This window comes from Phycodurus eques, chromosome 1, assembly GCF_024500275.1.
Source record: "Phycodurus eques isolate BA_2022a chromosome 1, UOR_Pequ_1.1, whole genome shotgun sequence".
Lineage (NCBI taxonomy): Eukaryota > Metazoa > Chordata > Actinopteri > Syngnathiformes > Syngnathidae > Phycodurus > Phycodurus eques.
In genome coordinates this window covers 5,860,076-5,885,487 of record NC_084525.1, presented here as the reverse complement: position 1 = coordinate 5,885,487, position 25,412 = coordinate 5,860,076, and the positions used below count along the sequence as shown (strand labels likewise).

Below are 25,412 nucleotides of genomic sequence, written 5' to 3'. Positions count from 1 at the left end.
TGAGTTTTTGGGGAAGGCCGGAACAGATTAATGGCACTTCTATTCATTTCAATGTGGAATGATGATTTGAGATATGAGTGCTTTGAGTTTCAAGTGTGTTCATGGAACGAATACAGCTCGTATCTCAAGGCACCACTGAACTGTGTAAAAACAGTATACAGGCCTATTCTCAATGTGTTATAAATGTGCTATAAATGGTGTAAATATTAGGCCGAGCTTTGCGTATTTGAAAAGTGTAAATAAAGAGCTGCATATTTGATGATGTAACTGCAGCAGACTCAAAATGTTTGGTAATTGCGCAATGTTAAACCATCCCACCAAATAAACAATGGTCACACAAAATTGTTTGCAAGGGGATATTAGGTGACATTTTTGAATAATGTATACAACAAATAGCTATTTTTAACACTTTTCCTTACGTCCTTTCTCACACCTCAGCCGTTTTTTCTTCTTTTCCTTTGTGACCTCCTTCCTTCCTCCCCTCAGCGTTCTTTTGTTTTTGCATCCTTCCTTCCCTGAAACGTGCTTTTCTGCCTTCCTTCCTGAGCTCATTCCTTCCACCTCAGACCTACTTTTTTTCTTTTTCCCTCCCGACCTCCTTGCTCCCTTCCATCCTTCCTTTACTGAAACTGGCATTTATTTCTGCCTTCTTTCCTCCTCAGACCTGTTTTTTTTCTTTCCTTCCCACCCTCCTTTCTTATTTCCCTTTCCTCAGTTGCTTTTTATTCTGGAATCTTTTCCGTCCGTCTCTTTGCTTCCACCTCAGATCAGTTTGATCTTATTTCCTTCCTCCCTTCCCTCAGAGTTACGTTTTATTTTTGCATCAATCTATCGTTTGCTCAAACCTACTTGTCTGCCTTTCTTCCTAGCTTCTTCCCTAGAAGAGAGGAAAAGACTCCAGGGAAAATGAATGGTAAATGTGATCAAACGAAATGATATGAAAGTGTACAGCTACTTTTGGCTCGCACTGTATGATATAACGAAGGCAACAGTGTTAGCATGGGCGCTCTGCTGGTCTGTATCCTTCCTTGTTTCCTTCGTCAGGTCAGGAACGAAGGATGGTAAAATACGTGGTGAAACATTTATCTTATATTCGCCCCACACTGTATATAATATAATAATAGCAACGGTGTAGTAGTAACGGTGCTAGCTACCTAGCACCCGTGCTAGCACCGACGACGCGTTGTCTAACAGACTGCGTCACTTCCGGCTAGCATACATAACTTCCGGTTATCAGACCCGGTTGGAGAAAGCTCGCCGTTCGGCTAAGTTAGCGCCAGCAGGGCCACCGAGGCAGCGCGCCTCTAATTTTAATGTGACGGCGGGTACAATTGGGTTTAAAAAAAAGTAATTTTAATATATCACATTGACGGGACTGGCCGTTGTGGTGTGTCAGCAGGGAAAGAAGACGGCGACGACAAAAAGCGAGGCCGCCCCGCGCCTGCTGCTGCTGCTGCTGCTGCTGCTGCTGCTGCTGCTGCTGCCGCCGCCGCCGCCGCCGCTGCTGCTGCTCCACTACAAGTACTCCAAGTACTACAGGGACACCGGCTGCCGAACTACTGCTGTCTTAGCAAACTGACATCCGAGCATCTCCACACACACACAAAAAAAGCCTACTTACTGCTCGTCTTGTCCTGGGGGAAGGGGGGCTCCAAACACAACAACACCTGGAGGATCCATGATGTCCGCCGCCAGCATTGACCCGCAGGTTAGCAACAAAAATATGTCTATACATGCATGTTGCGGATGTACATCTCCCACTCATTTGGCCTAAGGCAAGTCGAGAAAACTGCTTGTAGTCAAGGCCTGCCTGGACTGCAGCCCCCGGTAGATGTCTGTCTCTCGAGCACCGTTGGAATCACGCCTGTGTTTTTATTATTGTTATCATCATCATTATTATTATTATTATTACAGAAGCCTCCTCCCCCCACGCCCCCGTACAATACTGTCTAGTTTGCATGGTCATGTAATATTTCGTTCATGTTCCTCTCTGTCTCCTCCCCCCCCCCCCGCATTCATCCCTTCTACTAAGATCTCGAAAGGACAAGATGCCAGCAAAGGTAAGAAATATATTTTTTTTTTTCTCGGTGTAACGATGCCCCACTCAAGCTGAAAACGCCACCATATATGAGCTTTATACAAGGTGCAGGTGCGGTGAAACTAAGGGCTGGATGATATGAGGGGTTGGTGGGGGAAATCCTATCACAACACTTTTTTCCATATCAGTCGATGTCGATATTTATCACGATATAAAACGAATCACTGTTATTTTTTTCCCAATGTTAAATGTTCCGTTACGTGTGACCTTTTGATTGAAATATTAATTTTGTGTGAAAAATTGAGCATAACATGGAACATGCAGTAAATGCAACTGTTAAATCTCATGGCCACCATTAATATAAAGCTACTATGCAGCATCAGCATCCCAAATGATGTTTGATTGGATAAACTTATTTACAGTAAGCCGCCTCATATTTTCTTTTCACTATTCACTTTTCCATCTAGTCACTTTTTTTTCTGTGGAATATATCAACAGTCATTTTATTTCTTTTTTTTTAACTCACCGATTTGCATTTTTGGGCTCTTTCTGTAACACCCCAAGATGCCGCCAAAGCCTCGTCGAAACAGGAATTGATGTCGAGGAAGAATGTTGAAGTGATACATCTCAACTGAAAAAAACAAGCTTTTGTATGTTGGGGAGGAGCCAAGTTTAGCCCGGGTTGTTAGAGGAAGTGATGGAGAGTCTTTGCCACATGTACACCTGCACTTCTGGTCCTTTAATTTGAATTGAAATCATCTGTAAGCCATTTTCTTTAAGGGTAATGTTTTAAGATGAGTTTGAAATGCTGTTAAACTGCTCTGAATTGTTTTAAATTCATAAGGGGGCGTCAATTACTTGCATTTTTTTCCCCACTATTGGCGACAGGCCTTGGTCTCGATTACTGTACATGATTGGACAAACATGATGACAGCACCCCTGTTTATAGCAGACACCCACTGGTTAAACTGATGAAGATCCGTTTATTGTCACGAGTGCATTGTGCAAATACACACCATTATTTCCGCAATGGAGCAGTGTGTCGCTACGTGGCCATTTAGAGAAACGTTCTTTGCTTTAAGGCACCTCAAGCATTCTGTGAACATGACACATTTGCGCCCAATATTGTCCCCTTTGTGCAACAATGTCTGCTGTGCATCTTTTTGACGAAAGTTGTATTTCATTGCAGCCTTTCCAGTTTCAGTGCAGAACGGCTCCCTGCACCAGAAGGACGCCGTACACGACAATGATTTCGAGCCCTATCTCACTGGCCAGTCCAGCCAGGTGGGCTGCTTGTATTGTGGTTTTAGGACACCAGAGCTGTGTTCACACTTGTAATCGGAGACTCTGGTCCAGACCATTGATCCAGCGGTGCCTTGATTTACATGTTTCATTCGTTTCGTGACCAAATCCTCTCTCCCCATTGAAATGAATGGAAATGCCATTGATCCACCCCCTTAAGAACTTTATTTTTTGTAATTCGATTTGAGAAATAATACTCCATACTATTGTACTTTAAAAAGGTAGCGTAATAACGCCTACTGCATTTCCTATTTCGCTCTTCAGAATGAAACTACTGTAGGCAGGCACGCAGCAGCGGCGTAAGTGCGCGAAGTGTGTTCAGGCACACTGCGTAAATGGGAGTGAATGTGTTCTTTTGTAATACAGTAAATAATTGTAGAAATGGATTACCAGGAAAATTATTGGTATCAGAATGCTTTAGTTAAAACTTGCTTTGTACTCTGTGCGCCACTATCTGAGCTGAGTCTGCAGATTTCAGAACCCTACTGGGTTTATATTCCATTCGCATTTCTTTAATGTATTCAGGACCTAAACCATTCAGTGATTTATAGACCAGTAACAGAACCTTTGTTCTGATCTCTTTGTTCTGGTCAAGACCCAGCGAGCTGCAGCGTTCTGAATGAGCTGCAACTGTGTCATGCTCTTTCCAGTCAGAAAGCTATCACTTAATTTAATAAAAACGTTTAAACTCTAATCCAGACCAGAGTACCAGCCTAAGTGTGAACACTGCCTAAGAGCCACATTTCCTCCATCTTGTTGTTTGTAACAAGTGATTTTGTTACTGTTTGTAGAATAACAGCTATCAGTCCATGACAGACCCTTACCTGTCCAGCTACTACGCCCCCTCCATTGGATTCCCCTACCCCCTCAGTGAGGCTCCCTGGTCCACAGGTGGTGACCCACCTATTCCCTACCTGACGCCTTATGCACCCCTCAGCAATGGAGACCACCACTTCATGCACGACACAGTATTTGGTCAGCCGGGCGGGCTCAGCAGCAGCATTTATCCGCACAGGTTTAATTTTTTCCCAGAGAACCCGGCGTTCTCCGCCTGGGGAACCAGCGGTTCTCAGGGCCAGCAGACCCAAAGCTCAGCCTACGGGGGAAGTTACAGCTACCCACCCAGCTCCTTAGGGGGCACCTTAGTCCCGGACGGACAGACGGGTTTCCATAGCGACACGCTCAGCAAGGCCCCAGGTATGAATAACCTGGAGCAGGGCATGCTGAGTCTTAAAATCGGCGGGGACGTGACAGCCGGTGGCTCGGGCGTGAAGACCGCCGGCTCAGGGATCGGGGGCGGCGGGGTTGCGGTTGGAGCGGGCAACGGGGGCACAGTAGGAATGCCGCCCCCGAAACCGACGTCATGGGCCGCCATCGCGAGTAAACCCGCCAAGCTGCAGCAGCAAAAGAGCAAAAGCAAACTAGGCGCGCCCATCGGGGCCGGAGCACTGACCCCCACTCCCATCAAACACAACATGGTGGACATTGACATGTGGGATAATAAAGTGGCTGCCACAAAGATGGCCGCCCCTCTGCAGCAGCACCACCACCACCAACAGCACCAGCCGCAGCCGCTCCATTCTCACCCCGGCAGCCTCTTGCCCCCCCTGCAGCAGTCGCTCCAGTCGGCCCAGTCTCTAGTCCAGCAGATGACCATGCCGGGTCCTCCACCTCCCCCTCTCCAGTCCTACCAGAACCAACACTCTGCTCCGGCTCCGCAGACCCGCTGGGTAGCCCCTCGCAATCGTAACTTGTGCTACGGCGGCGGGAGCTTGGACAGTAGCGGCTCCTCCAACGGCGGCGGCGGGATCGGCAACGGCTGCGGCGGCTGCGGGGGACCCGAGTCGGGCTCCGAGTCGCACCCGGTCCTGGAGAAGCTTCGCGCCGCCCACAGTTACAACCCCAAGGAGTTTGAGTGGAACCTGAAGAATGGCCGCGTGTTCATCATCAAGAGCTACTCGGAAGACGACATCCACCGCTCCATTAAGTACTCCATCTGGTGCAGCACGGAGCACGGCAACAAACGCTTGGACTCGGCCTTCAGGACCATGAACTCCAAAGGTCCCGTGTACTTGTTGTTCAGCGTCAACGGCAGCGGCCACTTCTGCGGCGTGGCAGAAATGCGCTCGCCCGTGGACTACGGCACCAGCGCTGGTGTTTGGGCGCAGGACAAGTGGAAGGGCAAGTTTGACGTGAACTGGTTGTTTGTTAAGGACGTGCCTAATAGCCAGCTGCGCCACATCCGCCTGGAGAACAATGACAACAAGCCTGTGACCAATTCGCGCGACACTCAAGAGGTCCCTTTGGAGAAGGCCAAGCAGGTCCTCAAGATCATCGCCACCTACAAACACACCACCTCCATCTTTGATGACTTCTCCCACTATGAGAAGAAGCAGGAGGAGGAGGAGGTGGTGAAAAAGGTCAGTTTTACATCCACGACATCCGAATCACAATATAAAAGTAATCCCCAGGGCCCAGTATTTGAAAAAAAACAAAAATAAACAAAAAAAAGCAATCTGGATCCCAATGATCCAGATTTTGATTTTTTTTTTTTTTTTTTTTTTTTTTAATTTATAAATATTTATTTATTTTGCTAACCGGGATCAAATTCATTTGATATCTTGCAGTCTGTGATAGGATCAGTCTGATCCAAATACCACAAGATCAGGATTACAGAATCCAGATTTGAGGTCTTTGAACCAGCTGACGACCAGGATTCATCCCACTTCTGTTTTTACCCTTCAGCTGTTTAATTTTTATTTGGCTTTTGTCCAAATTGCCTTCAGCACGAAATTATGTTCTTAGTCACTTCTTTCAGACCTAATGCACTTATGAGTTTGCTGGAAAAGCAGTTCAATGTTCCTTGGATTAAACTGCTGAATGAAGAAATGTCTGTGTTGTCTGTGTAGTGTTAAAAGTTAATGCTATCTTAATACGATGTGTTCATTAACAAAACGGGTGAGGGTTTACCACAACTCACCATACGCCTTTTATAGTTTTGTTTTTAAAATTCATTATTTTAAGATGTATGATACTAAGGCAACGAGGAGTCATAATCACAAGTGGTGGTACTGTGGTTTGCAGAAGAAGAGTTTTTTTTCAAAGTGCAATAGCAAAACCTGACCCTTGGTAAGTGAGTGACAATGCGGCAGATCATTGATCTTGATGCGACACTCACAGTGCCAAAATAATCAAATTAACAGTTAATGAACAACAACAGGAAAAGCGGTGGATGAACATGTATGCTCTTCTAACACTATTAATGTATAATTAACACTAACAAAACAGCTGGAATGGTGGATGACTGATTAGCAAATCTGCCTCACAGTTCTGGGGACCGGGGTTCAAATCCCGGCCCCGCCTGTGTGGAGTTTGCATGTTCTTCCCCGTGCCTGGGTGGGTTTTTTTTCCGGGCACTCCGGTTTTCTCCCACATCCCAAAAACATGCGTGGTAGGTTGATTGGAAACTCTAAATTGCCCGTAGGTGTGAATGTGAGCGCGAATTTGTTTGTTTCTATGTGCCCTGCGATTGGCTGGCGACCGGTTCAGGGTGTACCCCGCCTCTCGCCCGAAGATAGGCGCCTGCAGCCCGCGACCCTAGTGAGGATAAGCGGTGAAGAAAATGGATGGATGGTTGAATAACAAAACATTCTTAACAACTATTTACGCACTTAACTATTTGCAATGCCGCTCAGCTTGCTGGGGATTCCAGCGTTGACTTCCTCTGGCGTATTCACCTCCACTTTGACACATGGGTTAGGGTTTTTCTCCAGTGAGAAAATAAGTTGGAACAGATGGGTTGTTATGACCAGGTCAAATCATGCAATTTTGGTTTCATGTGTGTTGCGTACCACGTATGCAACTAGATGGATGTAAGTCATTACGCAAACTGATTTACATTTCCCTACAATTTCATGTCATGAGGGGTCAAGTGCGGGCAGTACAACCCCAAATGAGTTACTGTGCCCCCCCCCCCCCCCCCCCTCTATATATATTATTTATTCAGTGTAAATTGTGTCATTGATTTTTTTTTTTCTGCCACTAAACTAAAAATATAGAACACAGTGATGATCATTTGTATATAATCACATCACTTCCTGTCAGAGTTCCATAAAACAAAATATATTTATAGCGACAAGGTCCTTTTGTTTTCGTTTGTCAATTACCATAAAATCTTTTACAGTCTGCATTTTCCCCCCTGAAAAAGTTGGTCAATAGTGCACATGATACATGGGTATAAGTAAAGTTGAAAACAATTCTACACTATAAAATATATACTAGTGCATAAGTATTTTGAGAAGGGTGATCATTCATTTCAATGTAGAATATACAAACTGCAGTTGCAATTTTTACACTAACACGGTGAAAAGGCTGTCGTTTTGCATTCATCTGAGAATCAAATGATTTTGCAGAAGAAGAAATGCACTTCAACTGGTCATAGACAATAGCCACTCACTTGATGATGTCATTGACAACGACGCAGTTCATTGGTCTCGATGCGAGACTTCCTCGTGGTAAAAAAAATATCAAACAATAGTTAACACACAACAACAAGATGAAGGGGGGGATAAACACACGCAAGGTTTATTAATATTATTTAAGGGATCCGTAACCCTAACTGACATAACACAGCGTTCTCAACAACTATTTACGACATTCTGCATGCTGGGAAATCATTCGCCGCCGCGCAGTGACATCATCGTTTACGCACTTGAAAAAAATGACACGGCTTGCTATTAGAGCTAGTCTGCGTTGGCAATGTTTTTAACTACTTGTAACTTTTTTTTTTTTTTTTTTTTTTTTTAATTCAAATTTTTGCTTTAATAAAAGTATAAAAACAATCGCAACTACTGTGCTAAATGGGCGACTGGCCTCCAGCTTGCTAAATTGCGTGATGTTTCCATGGATAAAAAAAAAAATTGGGTGTATTATTACAACACTGTTTTGCCACATGCAATGTCAACAACGCTGCCTTGTCCTCCCTCTGCCCGCAGGATCGTCAGAAGTAAACGGCGCCTGGTGGAAAGCGCCATAACCAATGGGATGGACACTCAAATGAAATTCACATTTAACACAAAAAGAAAAACAAAACAAGACGACACATGGACATGAAGAGTACTGAAGACTTCATATTTTTTTCTATTTAATTTTGGACCACTCTGCCCCCACCCCACCATGTTAAAACGTTAAGCACCATATTTAGGAAGTGTGAAGCGTTGAAGTTTCTTCAGTGTTACATACTTTCTGTATTTATTTTTTTTTTTTTTCCCGGCTTATCGCTGCCCCGGAACTGGCATCATTTGCAGAATAAGTAACAAGTGTGCACGTCTGGTTTTAAGATCTCATGACAACACGCTGCTGATATTGAGTGACTGTTCACTATGTGGTTTGGGTGTTGGACAAATGTTAAGTGCTTGTGTCGGTTAATCTCGCGAGTGAACAACACTATTGACAAATGTCTGCTATTTGTGCGTGCGTGTGTGTGTGTGTGTGTGTGTGTGCGCGCGGTCACTTGTGTTAAGTATTATGACAAAATATTTTTCTCACATTTGTTTTAAGAATCGGCGCAGCGCAAGTCTGCAAAGTTACGGAATAGTTTGGAAAGATGCCGCTAATATGAAATGGAGCATCGAGGTGGAGAACCTTTCTAAATCTCCACCACAGAGCCTTAAAACGTTTATTTTCAGCAGAGCAGATTTGGGTTCAGCATTTCAGGGAATTTGCGTATCTCAAGGTGGTCCCTCTCTTTCTTATTCAAAGGTGAACGTAACCGATCTCCCGTTTGGCTTCATTTGCTTCTCGTCTCTCTCGGTAGCTTTCTTTTTTGCGTCTGTGTCAATTTCTGGAGATGTAGCATGTAATGCTTTTAAAACTGTCACTTGGTTTTGTTTATTGTTCTTTACTAGTTTTTAATATTGGCAGTTCCATTGCTGTAACCCTTCCCCCCATCGCCATCAAATAATATAAGCTTTAATGTACTGGCATTTCTAACTGCAAACGCCTCAAATGTTTAACTGTAGCACTATACTTAACTGATTTATCGTATGTGTATGGAAACCCAGAGACTAGCCTATATGCTATATGTTTGTGATGTTATTCTTTTTTTCTTTCTTTTTTTTTTTTATAACTTGCTGTATTGTGTCTGTGTGTGTGTGTGTGTCGAAGTAAAGAGAGGGAGTATGACTGCAGTGCAACCAGAGCTATATAACAGTATTGGATTATTGAAAATGTATGCAAAAAAAAAAAAAAAAGTTTGTCACCCCTGAATTAAATGTCATTGTATCAGAGGTCACTATCACATTCTTATATTTGATCATATTCATTATTAAAGATATACTTATCTGGTATGTTTTGCTTTAATTTATAGTGCCACAGTGTCACAAATGATGGCACACATCATACTCCCCAGAGATATTAAATAGGAAATGTAATCAATCATGTGTGCAGCAGTGACGCATAGTGAGGTTCATGGCTGGTGAGGCACTGATAGTGGTCAGATTTATAAATATGGTGTGCCTTAGCCACACTGAAGTAGGCTGCCTACCACAGTCACAGCCTACCATCTGCCTCACCTTGCGCTTTATCTGCGGTATAATATAGAACACAAATAGACTACATTAGCCCGAGTATGGAAAATCGAAATGCATATTGCGAGTCTCTGGGGACGCGACGAGAGACAGAACAGACATTGAATCTGAGACTAGAAAGAAATGGGCAACAATTATACTGGGTTAAAAATATATATATATTGTAAATTGTCTTTTTTTTCAGCTGATTTCAGACAATTTTGCATCGCTGAATCTGAAAATGACTTCCGTTCCTCTTGTTCAGGTCAGGGTTTCATACCAAGTTGTTACCAGTTTATTAATCAAATATTACACACTTTGCTTACTGTCAATTGAATAGTATGATACAAGTAAGTACCTGTAAATGTAATGATACTTCATCATTCTTTCAAATTCAGGGCATGAACCTCTGTATATTTGAACCTCTAAAGTGAAAATACCTGTAAGCAAAAACGTGGCCATTGTTCAAAAGTTGACCTGATTGAGCAAAATCCAACGTGAAATTTGGATTCAGCGCATCAAAATTGCCCTAAATCAGCTAAACAATCTTAAAAATATATATATGGTGACCAGTGTTAGTAAAGGTGAAGTTTGCAGTTCTCTAAATGCAAGATTTCAATGTAGCTTCATTTCACTGCTCCACCCCTCGCATCGCTGACCAAAGCCACGCCCCTCACTAGCATTAACGCACAAGATGTGCATTGTACGTTAGTTTATACTTGTTTTGTCTCGAGAGCTGTCCGATTCCTTTAAACTTTTGTGGCCAACAAGAGGCCAAATAAAAAAAATGTCTGCGCAAGGCCGCCGCGTAGACGGACAGCAAGGCTGCGGCGTGTGCCCGTGCGTTTGCGCAAAGGGAAAGGATTGGCACTCCTTCTGGCACAACAGTCTATGATCTCATGGAACAAATATGATTTAGATTGTATGTGGGTTAGGGTTGAACCATCACATTCATTCCTATCAAATAACACACACACACGTTATCCAGTTGTTTCATCTTGGTTTCCTTTATTAGTATGAAATGTGCATCCATATTTTGACAAAGGTCACCACGCTGATTTTAAACATTTTATTTGTTACATTTAATATGTACGTGTGTAATCAGGAGAAGAACAAAACATTTTACGGGGGTGCTCAAATTTGATATGTTAAATATTGAAGAATCACTTTTACCACAGCTAGTTTCATTTGTCTCAGGACAACTATGCAAGTGGGGAAGGTCTCAAACGCTTAATTTGTAAGAGTAAAACATTCTAACGTCGCCTCATGTCCAATAACTGATCAATTGTCACCAAAATGTATGTGGTCATCTCTACTTTTGGCCACTTCAACCTCTGAAAATATTGAAATGATAACCCAAATGTGATTTTCTGCCTGTTCAGCCTTTTCATTATTACGTGACGTTAAGCTTTTTCTGTATAGTGAGTGTTATGGAGAGGAAGGGGCTTAATCGGCCCAAAATTCCTAATATTGGTGTTATCGTTTTGATATTTTCAGAGGTTGAAGTTGGCATAAGGAGAAATGTCCACAAACATTTTGGTGACGATTGATAGCAATTTTGGACATTAAGAGACGTTAAACTTTTTAGTTTTATTTTAAGCATTTAAGCAAATCCTGAATTCCTTTCCTGACAACTAGAGGGAGCCAATTTTCATCTCAGTTGTTACCCTGGACCATAAGGGCCTTGTTAAACTTTGGCATTGAAGTCATTTTACTGGTTGGCCGGGAATCCAAACAATTGATTTTGAGGTAAATTGATGTCGTATTTTCACACTACAAAATAGGTTTCTGTGTTTTTTGTTAAGGACATGCATACACAAACTTGTTTTAAATATTAACGAGAGTCTTGTGGCGGGATGTCCATTAGTTTGATCAGAAAATACCAAATACTTCTTCTTTTTTTTTTCTTTTTCTCCCCAATATGTTGAAGTGTAAAACTAAGACCTGGGGGGTAAGGGCCGTTAGAACAGTGAAATCACATAAATGTTTAATCATCACTAAAACATATTATTGCCATTACGCAACAAATTGAGGGATAGCTAGTTTTGAAATCAAAAGACAAGGATAGTAGTTTGTTCAAGTATTGTTTAAGTTACTGTAGAAGAAGGGGTTGGTAACATAAAAATGCAATATCTCAACATTATTGTTTATTATTAGGACAATTTGGAATTTGGGTACAGATTTTAGCCAAAATCACGGAAGTTGACGAGCATGATTTGCTTTCGCGGGCCACATAAAATGATGTGGCGGGCCGCATCTGGCCCCCGGGCCTTGCGTTTGACACCTCTGAGTTAGAACAATGTCAAAATTGGCCGCGGGGTTATCTTCCTCAGGCCCCTCGAGAAGATTTTTTTTGTTTTTCTTTTTTGTTCCCCCCTAAAAACAAAGTTGCAGTCTGGTGTGTACCCTCCAAATGTGTTGACGTCGGCATACTTCTTTTGTACATATTGTGATGATATTCAACCGATTTCTATTTTTGAAGAAAATAGGCATTTTTCTAAAGGGGGTGGAGGTGGGGAGGGGGCGTCTTACCCCGCTCTGCCCTACGTATGAATACGTCCTTCAAAAACGTTCGTCCATCCGTTCGCATGCACGCCGCTGCACACCGATTCCTCTCTTGGCATTCACCGCGTGCCTTAATCGTTCGCATGTGCAATCAAGGTCCACCGTGAACACAAGGAGAAGCATCTTTTCGGGCCTCCATTCAAATGTCAAACACGAGCTACGTTTTTTTTTTTCTCTGTCCCCCCCCCCAGGCCAAAATCCACGCAGGCTCCTCTTTGCGTTTTATTGACACTCAGCGGCGAGCACGCAGGCCCACGTTGTCCACTTCAGCCGATAATGTATACTATCTATATACTCACACATTGCGGCTCCGTTGTGTGTAATGCATCAAACGAAACGCCCCTCCATCCCCGACTCGCGGCCCGGGTCCGGGCTCGGACGTGACCGGGGCGTCCCTGCGTGTCCTGCGGCTGCGCTGACCGCGGTGCTGAAAAAGCGAGCGGACTTGCGGTCAGGAAGACGTGGTGGAAAGAATAGACGTCAAATATACAAAGGGCCTCGCATTGTCAGCTGAATCGTACGGCGACGTCGCCGCCATGTTGGATGTGGATGGTTGTGTTCCACACATTACATCTCGAATAATCTATTTATTTTCGTTCTAAAACAAATGTCAGCTGTATCTGTAGCAAAAGTGATTCCTAAATATGATTTTAAACACCAAACAGCTCTTGGGCACCCCCCTTAAAATGCCCCCCCCCCTTGTCCCTCCTTCTTGATGACGAATTTATATAGCAAATACAACAGATAAAATGCTTAAATTGAGCTTCTTTGGGAGTGTTTTTATTTATGTCTTCTTCGTAACTGTTAAAACATGTATTGCCACGGACATAGTTCGAATTGTAATAATTATGCTCCGAACTCGTTAGAAGTTGTCTCAACTCGCCTGTTACTAGCACCTTTTTAGCCATCGAGAGAAAGCGAGAGAGAGAGAGAGAGAGAGAGAGAGAGAAATCTATTCTACCTAACGTAAGTCTTTTCTTTTTCATATTTCCAATGTTTTCAGCCAACCGCAGTATGGCTTTAAAAAAATGCAACCCTGTTACTCATATTATCAGAGGTATTTTCGTTTTATTTTATAGCTAAGACTGTTCTTGATCAGTTAGCAGAGAAGCTAACACAGCTAGCATGTACTATTTAGCAAAAACTCTTAACATTAACATTGAGCACTTAAGTAATTTGAAAAAAAGTACCTTCTTCTCCGTGAAAATTATGTCAGTTTACCATATTTTAATATGCGACCGATGTACGTTCAAATTAAGAAAATTCAAATGACTTTTTTTCCGTGTAGCGAAGAATTCTTTTGGTTTGGATATTCCAGAAATACAAAAAAAAAACATTTAAAACGTATAAGGAGTAAATATTTATAATTCTCAGATTAAAAAAATATATGAATTGTTTTTAATGTCTTTTTTTTTTTTTTTTTTTTTTTTTAATAATAGTATCAGATTCCACGGGCGCATCTGACACATTCAATATGGCGGACGCAATGACGAATCGCAGCAACGGGCCAAAATGCTCAAGGCGAAATCCAGCTATATTTCATGTCTATAGTGGAACCAAGTGCTGGCCAGCCTCCTTCTTTCCTCTCTTCGTCTTCTCCTCTTCCTCCATGGCGTCTTCCGGTTTGCTCTGTGTACAGTAGTGCTGTGGGTGGTATTAAAATCAATTTAAATACCATTTATTATACCTTTTTTAAAAAAAATACTGAATATGGTGGATTTGTGCATCACCCTCACATAAAATGGCCTCCTGAGTCAACAGAGACTTTTAACATCTTTTGTCCAGTGTGTTTGCTCATGTTTTAACTGTTTTACACCAGTACCATCTAAAAAAATACTTGGCACTCCAACTACCACCAGTGCAACCGACATTAAAATACAGTAGCGTAGTCGGCCAAAGGGTTCATGAAAAAAGATGAGACTATTCGGGGGAATGATTCAATTAAAAGGTATTGCACATAACAGTTCAATAAAATTTTTACCTAAATACAAGTTTTAAAAACAAGAAGTTCCTAAACATTAAATGTACTAAAAAAGTCAAATACAACTGAACTATACTTCGTGATTCTGCACTTAGCATTAAGTCTTAGTCTTCAAAACAGTGACTCGAGTCTTACTCGCAATGACTCGAGTCCCCATCGCTTTGAAATCCACAAGAAACACAGATTGGAAAGTTTTCAGACGTTTATTGGGCAAATTCAACAACACTGCATTTCAGTCAAACTACAAGAGAACCGGTAGCATGTCTTGATAAGCAATATAAATATCTGCAAGGAAGAATAGAGAGACAAAGAAGACAAGAAAAGACAAATTGCACTCGAGTTGTGCTTGTTGCCTCAAATGGTTTAAATGAGGATAGGATTTCTCTCACACATACGTCAACATTATGCTTTTACTTCCCTTTATAATGCTCACTTCCAATTGGGGAATAACAAAAACCGGTCTGGACATCCACAAAGTCAGGCGACACCAAACACGTCTTAACAAATAGTTTTGTTTTTTAAAAATGCTTGAGATGTGCGATATTTCAACTCAAAGCAACGGAGTTGGACTCTTTGAGGTCGACGCGTCGGGCATCTCCAAAGCAGAGGAAGACGGTGAGACCGACGACGTGGACGGCGGCGACGAGCCAGAAGCACGGCACCCACGAGTCGGTTACCTCAATCAAGTAGCCCGACAGCGACACCATCAGCACCCCTGGGCAGCACACACACGTCACTCACAGCACTTCAGATTCGTAAATGACATGATTATGCAGCGGTGCCTTAAGAAACAAGATTGCTTTATACCGTGAACACAATTTGCAACTCAAAGCACTCGTATCTCAAGTCATCTTTCCCCATTGAAATGAATGGAAATTCCATTCATCCGTTCCGCGCTGGCCCACTTGTTGGCGCACCGGGAATTACGGCACGGAAATGATGAATTTTACCTAGTAATGGGCGGAGCTCACTCAACATTAGGGCTGCGGCGGTATTGGAAAAACATGCGCTATCCGATACGGGTGTTGAATATTGCGATATCTATAATATCGATATTCTAATGAAACGAATATATTTTTTAACGTGGCAAAATAATCAGGCTATATCTATTCTTCCATATTTCAGACGTGTTATGCATTTTAGGCACAAGTTGTTCGTTGCTTTGGTCCTTGTTAATTTCCTCCTCTCCCAGGTCTTCCATTCTTCCTCTGCCTGCTGCTGCCTAGATTCTCATTGTACACCCTATGGGTCTGCTCTAGCCAACAAGAGACCAGTATCTAGTATCTGACTGGTCAAACTCAGATAAACGCCACGTGTGCAACAAAGCATACTAAACATACAAATTAATTTATTGCCCGTCTTTGATATACACATATTGCACGTGCCATTATCGCGATGACAGCATTTTTTTATATATATCGTGGAGCCCTACTAAACATATTTTGCGTTTCTGTAGCATTAAATTAATCATATAGTAATTGCTGTGTAAAATAAAATAAAAAGAATTGACATATTATTGCTTTAATCCTGATCTTGTGTTCATTTGGGCTTAGTTTTGACGTTGTTTGACAACTGTGAACGGTGTTTCATGGTAGCAATCTGCAAATGAAGAAGCGCTCGTCTGAAAACGTCCTGCTTGATGATTGGGCTGAGGGACAGCAACAATATTCACAGTCCAGTTTCAAGCGCACGTTTTGATGACGCACGATAGCTTATTATGAAAATGAGTACACGTTGAGAATACATACCCATGAAAGCACCAAGCATATTCATGAAACCTAGTGCATAAAAAAAAAGAAAAATAAATAACACATTTCTCAAGCCGCTTAACAGTGTTTACAGTTTTCCTTAAAGGGTTAGGTTTCTCAAACCTTTTGAGTCCAGGGACCACTTACAAGCGCAGACTTTTTTCCAAGTGCCCTCTCGGATTCCCAACGCCATTTAGACATACAGTAATTACCGTGTCTTTATCTTAATAGCATAATTGCTCGTCATTTTTTTTTTTTTTTTTTTTTTTTTTTACTTTGGGTCACAATAGCAATATAAAATACCAATGTGGTTGTTAAACATTTGTTTTACTTTGCCTGTGTAGATTCTCAGTCATCCAGGTCATGGTAATCCACAAAGGTAGAATCCAGGCAACAGTTGTTTTTGTTTTTTTTAAAATCAGTTTTCCATAAACGTTCACAAATGACTTGAGCAATTACGCTATCAGGCTAATGATGTGCACCGCTAAATGCCATGGAAATTACCTTTTTTTAAAATCAAAATAACATTTTAACCCACATATGCATGACATGCTTAACAGAATAGAACTTAAGCCCATTCAATTGAATAAAATTCAATATTTATCCACAGCGCTAAATACTGACTACTATTTTAGTCAGTCACACGCTGAACTCACCATAGAGGGCGCCGGCACTTGAAGGGGTCAGATCCTGCACATTCACAGATGAACCACTGCAACGCAGGAAAACTCATCAACTGAACACGGCATGATTAAGCAGGCAGGGAAAATATAGAGCGGTTATAAAAAGTCTACAGACCCCTGTTCGAAAGCTTGTTTTTGTATATCTGTGTCTGTGTGTGTGTGTGTGTATATATATATATATATATATATATATATATATAAAACAAAACTATGATATTACAGCAGTTTGTACATTTGACCACAAACAACGTTTTCCACAATATTATAATGTTACAAGATTGATATAGCTTTTGCACATACCAGCTAGTGAAGGAGAGTGAAACCATGACAGCAGAAATACAGATCACGGCGATGGGAGGCGACATCTTTGCGGACAGCAGCATGACAAAAGCAGTGGAAACGCCCATGGCGATGAACTGAGGAGTGCCAGAGGTGCATGTTAAAACGCGGCAAAGCTCAGGGTGATGATCTGAAGCAGCGCGTATGGTGATGTGGTGGCAATAATCGCGACCGTGCTTACTTGCATGGACTTTCTCACAAACACGACACTGTATCCTTGGCTGATGAGTGAATCTGAAATGTATCCACCACAAAGAGCTGCTGGAATGGCAGCAGTCCAAGGAATCACATTGTACACCCACGTCTGCGAGAAAAGACAAGGCCGTGCGATCAGGGCCATTGACGCTAATGATGATGATGATGCCCTCTGACCCACGAGGAGACGAGTACCCTGACGTGTGGATATTGTTCACTGAAGTATGTTGGCATCCACGACAGTAACGTGTAGGATGTGCCGCATGTGCACATGTGAGCGAAGACCATCGACCTGTGATAGAGGAACAAGACGTTTTGTTTATACAGTAAAAGAAGCTTGGACAACCTCCCCCAGGGGGTTTCCCCCAAATGATTTCATCTTTATCTATAATAGTCTTAAGAATAAACATTTATTAAGTCCAATAGGCTGGACAACATGCATTTGAACTTTAAATTCATGGAATATGTTTTTAACATAAAATAAAAGAAGACTGTGAAGTTGTTAACAATAAAATAGTTCGTTATTTACATTGCTAATCTAATGAGGTTGTGTCATACACACACACACACACACACACACAGGGGCGTCGCACCCATTGGGAAGGTAGGTATTCCAAACCCCCTCCCACTTTTTCTACACCCATCCTTTACACGAGCCATAGTTTGGACACCCCTGACCTAATGTGTTCACATACTGTAATTGTACATAGTCCAAAACAATTACATGCATTGTTAAAACACCAAACCTCATTTTAGAGGGCAGCTACTTCAAAGCTGTTTTCTTTGACACGCATGAATCTCAATGTCAGAAGTTGCACATCAGTGACGACAGTGGACACTCGAGCGTCATCCCATACGTTGCCACCCACTGTGGTCAGCCATTATAAGTACAAATCAAATCATCCAAACCAAGATGACAGAAAGCCAAAGTGCAGTGCAGGGAATACTATCTCCGTCCATCCCTACTTATATAACACTTTTCTTTACTTGAAATCACATTCTAATGATATACGATATGTTAATTGATTTACAGACAAATTGACTGCAATAGTACTGTAGTATAATGAGTAATTCATCCGTACCAGATGCACGGCTTTCTCAGGAGGCTCAGCAGATGTGTACATGAAAAGGTCTTTGACTGGGAGTTATTTCTTCTTTCTTTCTGCTCTGGAAAAACTTTGCCTGAAACAATCACATGTCAAACATTATACTGATGTGTATGCCAGAAGCCTACTGTACGTAGGGGTCCCTTTGGAAAAACAGGGTTTGAACTAACGTAGATAATCAAATTAATAATTTAGTCTAGCGTGCAGCAGAAACAACAGCGGCGAGCGCGGTGATTTTGCAGGTAAATAATCAATGCAGAAATCATTGGTGATATACGGTTTAGGATTTTGCCTTTTCGACACCACCACAATGGATTTCACGGCCGCAAATTCAAAGAAAGTCATCAGTACGAATGATTAATATTGAGAGATACTGTACGGATGTATACAGCGATGCTATACTGAATGTTGGCACCTTTCAGTAAATACTGCCACACAACGAGCGCCCAGAGCCCAGACAGAAAACCAACAGCATAGAATGCATTTTCCCAACTGTACCAGTCCAACATTATGGAGCCCAGCAGGCCTGCCAACAATATTCTGAAAGCACAATCCAAAGGCATCACAAAGAATACATCTTGCATCTTAACATATGTTGGTTAGCATGTGCTAGTATGCGCGTGAGTGTGTGTGTGTTGCATACCCAAGAGAGGTACCACTTTGCATGATGCTGTTTAAAAAGCTCTTCTGCCCTTTCGGTGCCCGCTGGGCTATCAGACTGGCCAAAGATGGGAAGAATACACCTATAAAAATTTTTTTTAAAAAAAAGCAATGGGCATTTTAAAGACATTTAGAGGGGCGTAGTCTCTAATAGTCTGGTTTATTGTCAGAAAAGCATAGAGCTTTTGTAACAGTATGAATACAATATTCCTCATCTCAGAGGAAAGGAATATTAAAAACATTTTGTTTAGTCTCTAGCTTGATTAAAGAAGAAAGGAATTGTTGAAAAGGTCAACTTTTGATTTGAGTAATAGACAACACTGTTAGAAATGTAGTATATACACAGTATAACCACGCAAAAAAGAAACAAAGACAAACTCATTATTATGGACTATCCATCCATCCATCCATCTTCTACCGCTTATCCGAGGTCGGGCCGCGGGGGCAGTAGCTTTAGCCCCAGACTTCCCCCTTCCCCGTCCGGGAGGCATCCGAATCAGATGCCCCAGCCACCTCCTCTGCCTCCTCTCGATGTGAAGGAGCAACGGCTCTACTCTGAGATCCTTCCAGATGACCGAGCTTCTCACCCTATCTCTAAGGGAGAGCCCGGACACCCTGCGGAGGAAACTCATTTCGGCCGCTTCTATCCGGGATCTCGTTCTTTCGGTCACGACGCGCAGCTCGTGACCATAGGTGAGGGTAGGAACGTAGATCGACCGGTAAATCGAGAGCTTTGCCTTTCGGCTTAGCTCCTTCTTTACCACAACGGATCGATACAAAGTCCGCATCATTGCAGACGCTGCACCGATGCGCCTGTCGATCTCCCGTTCCATTCTTCCCTCACCCGTGAACAAGACCCCAAAATACTTGAACTCCTCCACTTAGGGCAGGATCTCAGCCCCGACCTGGAGAGGGCACGGCACCCTTTTCTGACTGAGGACCATGGTCTCAGATTTGGAGGTGCTGATTCTCATCCCAGCCGCTTCACACTCGGCTCCGGTGAGAGTTGGAGATCACGGCTTGATGAAGCCAACAGAACCACATCATCATCATCATCTGCATCTCCAAGTGCCTAATTAGCTTCTTAGCTAAGAGCAATGCAGTATGCACCATTACAAGTCCCGCTGAGTCAGTGACAACACATAACATAGAGAAGTTCAAGAGGAGGCATTGAAGCATCGCTGTGTGGTCAACTGTCATCTTATAGATTGTGTCAGGGTTGTAAATCAAGCATTATCTGGTCATTAGTGTATGTAGCGGGTCAGACCATAGATGTGAAGACTATACGCCAGCGTGCTGCAGCAGCCCGGCTAAACGACGTGCCTACGTCGCCCATGTTGGGAAGGTCGATGTTCCCTTCCAAGACGTTGAAATTAATTCATAACTTGCTCATTTCTCAACCGATTTTCACGGGATTTACTTTTTCGTTCAATGCCAAAGCGTGTGTTATCAACACAGGACATTTTTCTTTATTATTTTTTTCTTACAAAATAAATAAATACAAATAAAAAATAAATTAAAAAATCAAAAACAAATCGGAAATATATATATATATATATATACATATATATATATATATATACCCAAAATAGGGCTGGACTCGCCATTGATTGAAATACTCCCAAATGTTATGTAAATACTTCCTAAACGTGATCTAAATACTCCTAGATGTAGACAAAAACTTCTTAAAGTCACCCAAATAAGTCTATATCTACTGAAATAGTCTGTCACGAGATTGATTTTCTCTCCAGCGACTGTTTATGATGCATTCGAGAGGAGCTTAGAATAACGTGTTGTGACACGTTAAAAAGGATTTCAACTGCTTTAAAAGCTGCAAAGGTGTGAGGGACAGTGAGGGCAGATTTAATTAATAACTGTGTTCTAGTAGGCTTTTCCTGGCTTACGGCCATGCTACCCTGAGAACGCCCGATCTACTTGTTTTTTCCCGACTTTTTTTTTGCTTTCCACTAGAAATTTGAAAGTTTTGTGACTATGTAGCTCACTGCAATTTCTAACTGTTCATAATTCTTTCCAACTAAAAAAATGTCAGGAAAAGCCTGCTACAACATCTGAAGTTTATTTGGACTAAACTAATTAGAGGCCCTTTAAATTGTGGCAGGTGTGCGCTGACTCCCGTTTAGCATGAGTTTGCATGTTATTGGTTATTTCTCAACACAGCCACATCATGTTATAAGAGGGTGTGCGCACTTGTGCAGCCACATTATCTCAGTTGTTTATTTTTACTTCCCCTCTCAAAAATCTAAAAATAAAATCAACTGAGTTGTGAAGCTTATTGGTAACAATAATGGTGGAAAAGATTTATTTATTTATTAAATTATTTATCTTGGTCTTTTCTATCAAAAAGTCCTATCACTTGAACAGGGGTGTGAAGACTTTTTATACCCAACTGTAAGTATCACACAACAAACATCAGTCCAGAAGGTGTGTCACTCTGCTTGATGATGAATTAAAACAAGCTTAGAAAAACTGAACCCATTAAGTTTGAGACATTACGGTTCCGTTCACCATTTATAGCCTCAAGTGCGAAAGTGCATTTGTTTAAAACTTGCTCAGATATGCCTCCAACCACCTTGTCGTTTTATGACTATACGGCAAAACGTCCCATCCTATCATAAATCTATTGCTACAAGGTCTTGTTGGTACAGTTCACGTGTTTTTAGGTCCTTTATCTAAAAGTCACCTTGCAGTACTCCCATGAGAACTCTGGCCATAGTCATCAGAGCCAGGGTGTGAGAGCCGAGGTGTGCCAGAGCGGGTGTGGCAGCTGTGACCACCGCCCATGAGGTGGCTGAGAACAACAGCACTCGCTCACCTCCCATCCTACAAAATGAAACATCCAGCGTCAAAAACCCACCCTACGGGTACATTCGGAAATTAGTGTTCTGTTCTGAGGGGCAGAGTGTGCTCCCTTTCTTTGAATTTACTAACTTTAGGTATATCCACGAAACATGAATGGTTAACGAGGTCATTCAAATCCCCCGTCAGCACACAAACCTCGGATCTTGATCGAACTGCGTCCATGCTCCTGTCTGACGCGCTACCGCTTTTCCTCCAAACGACCAGAGTGTGGCGCTAGTCTGAATAACCAAACAGCACATTCCAACAATGCTGAGTTTCCGAACGCTTCTGAATGTAACAGAGCGCGGTCCTGGTGCATTTCCGAACGCACTATAACTGAGTGCTTCTTAAACTGGGGTCCTCGAGCTGTAACTTGCATACATACCGTAATTTCTCGTATATACTGCGCATTCCCCCCCCAAAAATTTTTTTTTGAAAGTCAATAGTGTGCATTATACATAAGTATAGGGGAAAATGGAAAAAACTTTCACATTTTACAAATGTATGCCGCCATCTAGAGGGTAAGAAAAAAGCTGTACACTTTCATACCAATATGCCACCACCACTTAGAGGTATGAAAAAGGTGTACACAATTTAGAGTCGTCAATTAACCTACCATGCTTTTGGGATGTGGGAGAAAACCGGAGTGCCCGGAGAAAACCCATGCAGGCACAGGGAGAACATGCAAATTCCACACAGGCGGGGCCGGGATTTGAACCCCAGTCCTCAGAACTGTGAGGCAGATGTGCTAATCAGTCGTCCACCGTGTCGCCGGGTGCGCATTATACATGAGAAATTACGGTCCATATGGCAACTAGCATGGCACTAAAACACAAATGACTTCTCTCCACCTAATTTTAGCTTATCAGTGCTATAGATTGTGACATATGTCATAAATGTGACATCCCCAGATTTCTAGCTCTCTAACACTATTAATTTTACAGGTGAGGCAAGGCGACCTTGTGAAATTTGTTTTAGCTTGGAAGCACGTACCTCTGGTCAAAACTTTCCATACAAGTGAATAAATCACATACAGTATATAGCTAGTAACTATAAATAAATACATAAATACTCAGCTCCACTAACTTTTTCCTTTATTTGCACTTTTTCATGCTTTTTTTTAATCATTCACTGTTCCTTTAGCATGCCGCTCACCCGTTTTGAACTATTTACTGTGAATTGGCAGCCTATTTACATCTCTGTAAACTTTCCTTTTTTAAAAATACTTTATCCCTTTCATTATTTGTGTCTTGTGCCAAACCTTTTGCACTATTCCACTTGGAGAGGAATGCATCGCGGAGAGGAGATATGGAGAGGAACGAGAAACGGCATTAACATGAAATCAAGTGACATGAGAGAGAGGACTAAATGGGATCGGGTGGTTACCCAAATAACAGTGGATAGGTTCCCCCAAAAAACCTGAGAATAAGTGAATCTGCGATCGCCGAACCACAAATATGAAAATCCAGCCATCCATTTTCTTTACCGCTTATCCTCACTAGGGCCGTGGGTCGCTGGAGCCTATCGCAGCCATCTTCGGGCGGGAAGGCAGGGTACACCCTGAACCGGTCGCCAGCCAATCGCAGGGCACATAGAAACAAACAACCATTCGCACTCACATTCACACCTACGGGCAATTTAGAGTCTTCAATCAACCTACCGCGCATGTTTTTGGGATGTGGGAGGAAACCGGAGTGCCCGGAGAAAACCCCCGCAGGCACGGGGAGAGGATGCAAACTCCACACAGGCGGGGCTGGGATTTGAACCCCGGTCGCCAGAACTGTGAGGCAGATGTACTAACCAGTAGTACACGGGGGCGCTGGAGCCTATCCTAGCTGACTTCGGGCAAAAGGTGGACTACATCCTCAACTGGTAATGACAATGATATATTATATTATAAAATAAAATTATTATTTATTGTGGTTTATGTTTGATGCCTAATCTTGTGTACAGCACATTGTAAAAGCTGTGGTTGAAGTTAAAAGTTCTAAAGTTGAGTTGGGTGGGTCCTTTGTCTTTGGCAATGTTCCGTGCTTAATTGAATCCGTGATTACTTGTCAGAAAATGTGAAAATGATTTGGCACACGTTGTCCGTTTCTTTATTAAAGTCACTATTTTGAAAATACCTGCTAGAGGTGTTAGAAAAGTCGCTAAATGTAGCATCAAAAACACTTAAGTTGCCAACACTGACTGTGTTTTTTGTAAAGCAGCACCTCTGTTCGCAGCCATGTTTTTAGTGTAAGCAGCACACGTCAGCTAGCGACAATGGGCAGTAGCAGAAGTGAGCCAAGTAGAAACACTTGCTTGTCACTTGCATGACCTCCCAAGATCGCCGTGCACGAGTAGCCCCAGAAGAATCCACCCAGAGCCACGCCAGTGTCGATCTTGTTCCAGTTGAACGAGGCTGCCATCGCGACCGCACAGACGGGCATGGTCATCCGGGCACAGTACACCAGGCACGCCCCCATAAACAGCACTGGCATCCATTTGCGAGCCACTGCTCTATTGTAGGCATGAAATGAATAACAATAAAGACACTGATGGACTTTCACAAAATCTCATAAAACAAATACCGTACAAAACTTGTATGTCAGATGCGAGTGAGCCTGATTGAAGTGCATCTCACCTGGGCCACAGATTTTTGTCTTGTGGCTCCTCTGAGGCCTCGGTGGCTGTACAGACATCGCGATCCAAGAGAAGCGCAGCAAGGTCGTTCAAAACATCTCCCGACGTGTGTTTGTCTGCCATTCAAGGAACACCGGTGTCTCCGGGGTTCTTTTCTCAGAGAAGCGTGCTACCGTAACCACACTGTATGCAAACGACCTGGACGAGTAAAACGTGTTCGAACAAAACTCCCGAAAAAGCACCTCGAAGGTATTTGGTAGTGTGACATCGGAAGTATTTAGAGGAAGTTGATGGGCGTGAAGACTGTGTTTGAATTGAGAGAGGAGGCAATGGTCTAGAACACTCCAACTACAGGAAATTGTAATTCCTTCACTGCCAAACTTTCATAAAGTTCCTTTTAACTGTCACATTGAAAGAAAAAAAAAAAAAAGGGAATTGCACTTATGCTGAGGAGGCTATGCATGAATTATGACATACTTGTGGTATTTTTCTTACTCTTTAAGCATAAAACTGAAGAAGCATGTTACACATTTCAACATCCAGCAGTATAGTAACTCATTCATTGCTGGTGCTTTGTGCTAAGTGCAGTGTGAAAATGCGTTAACACAATTAGGATTAGATTTAGGAAAAATAACTTGTTTAAAGCAAAGGAACAGATCAAATGAACTCCAGCCATCAATATCCATGAGAAATAAACGAAATAAATGAGCACAGACATATCTTGAACCCGGTAATCAAAAGAATT

The 25,412-nt window shown here is 42.4% G+C and overlaps 2 protein-coding genes across 4 annotated transcripts; one reads left to right on the top strand and one right to left on the bottom strand.

Annotated features, from left to right (window-relative positions):
* The first annotated feature begins 423 nt into the window (after positions 1 to 423).
* Positions 424 to 9,677, top strand: ythdf1 (YTH N6-methyladenosine RNA binding protein F1). 2 transcript variants are annotated; one of them, XM_061674130.1, is made up of 6 exons: positions 424 to 913; positions 1,397 to 1,708; positions 2,033 to 2,060; positions 3,228 to 3,322; positions 4,132 to 5,760; positions 8,335 to 9,677. In XM_061674130.1, the coding sequence occupies exons 2-6, from the start codon at positions 1,679 to 1,681 to the stop codon at positions 8,347 to 8,349; spliced, it is 1,797 nt and encodes a 598-aa protein (XP_061530114.1). In that variant the 5' UTR covers positions 424 to 913; positions 1,397 to 1,678; the 3' UTR covers positions 8,350 to 9,677. The 2 variants fall into 2 exon arrangements, with proteins under 2 accessions (XP_061530114.1, XP_061530105.1); XM_061674121.1 differs by lacking the exon at positions 424 to 913 and having other exon boundaries at positions 1,238 to 1,708.
* Positions 9,678 to 14,641: 4,964 nt separating this feature from the next.
* LOC133399107 (voltage-gated purine nucleotide uniporter SLC17A9-like) lies at positions 14,642 to 24,935 on the bottom strand. Of its 2 annotated transcripts, XM_061670279.1 has the most exons (12): positions 24,669 to 24,935; positions 24,347 to 24,544; positions 21,885 to 22,024; positions 19,167 to 19,266; positions 18,939 to 19,063; positions 18,500 to 18,599; positions 17,613 to 17,709; positions 17,404 to 17,526; positions 17,184 to 17,299; positions 16,857 to 16,912; positions 16,201 to 16,230; positions 14,642 to 15,167 (listed from the first exon to the last, which is right to left on the bottom strand). In XM_061670279.1, the coding sequence occupies exons 1-12, from the start codon at positions 24,788 to 24,790 to the stop codon at positions 14,998 to 15,000; spliced, it is 1,377 nt and encodes a 458-aa protein (XP_061526263.1). In that variant the 5' UTR covers positions 24,791 to 24,935; the 3' UTR covers positions 14,642 to 14,997. The 2 variants fall into 2 exon arrangements, with proteins under 2 accessions (XP_061526263.1, XP_061526358.1); XM_061670374.1 differs by lacking the exon at positions 24,669 to 24,935 and having other exon boundaries at positions 22,199 to 24,440.
* Positions 24,936 to 25,412: the final 477 nt, after the last annotated feature.

Excerpts from the sequence above, each read along its gene's own strand:
- ythdf1 (XM_061674130.1), top strand. The coding sequence starts at position 1,679 with ATGATGTCCGCCGCCAGCATTGACCCGCAG. Across the intron at positions 1,709-2,032 it reads CCGCCAGCATTGACCCGCAG|ATCTCGAAAGGACAAGATGC; the intron begins GTTAGCAACAAA and ends CCTTCTACTAAG. Across the intron at positions 2,061-3,227 it reads AGGACAAGATGCCAGCAAAG|CCTTTCCAGTTTCAGTGCAG; the intron begins GTAAGAAATATA and ends ATTTCATTGCAG.
- LOC133399107 (XM_061670279.1), bottom strand. The coding sequence starts at position 24,790 with ATGGCAGACAAACACACGTCGGGAGATGTTTTGAACGACCTTGCTGCG. Across the intron at positions 19,064-19,166 it reads CAAAGTGGTACCTCTCTTGG|AATATTGTTGGCAGGCCTGC; the intron begins GTATGCAACACA and ends TTGTGCTTTCAG. Across the intron at positions 17,527-17,612 it reads AACAATATCCACACGTCAGG|ACGTGGGTGTACAATGTGAT; the intron begins GTACTCGTCTCC and ends CTTTTCTCGCAG.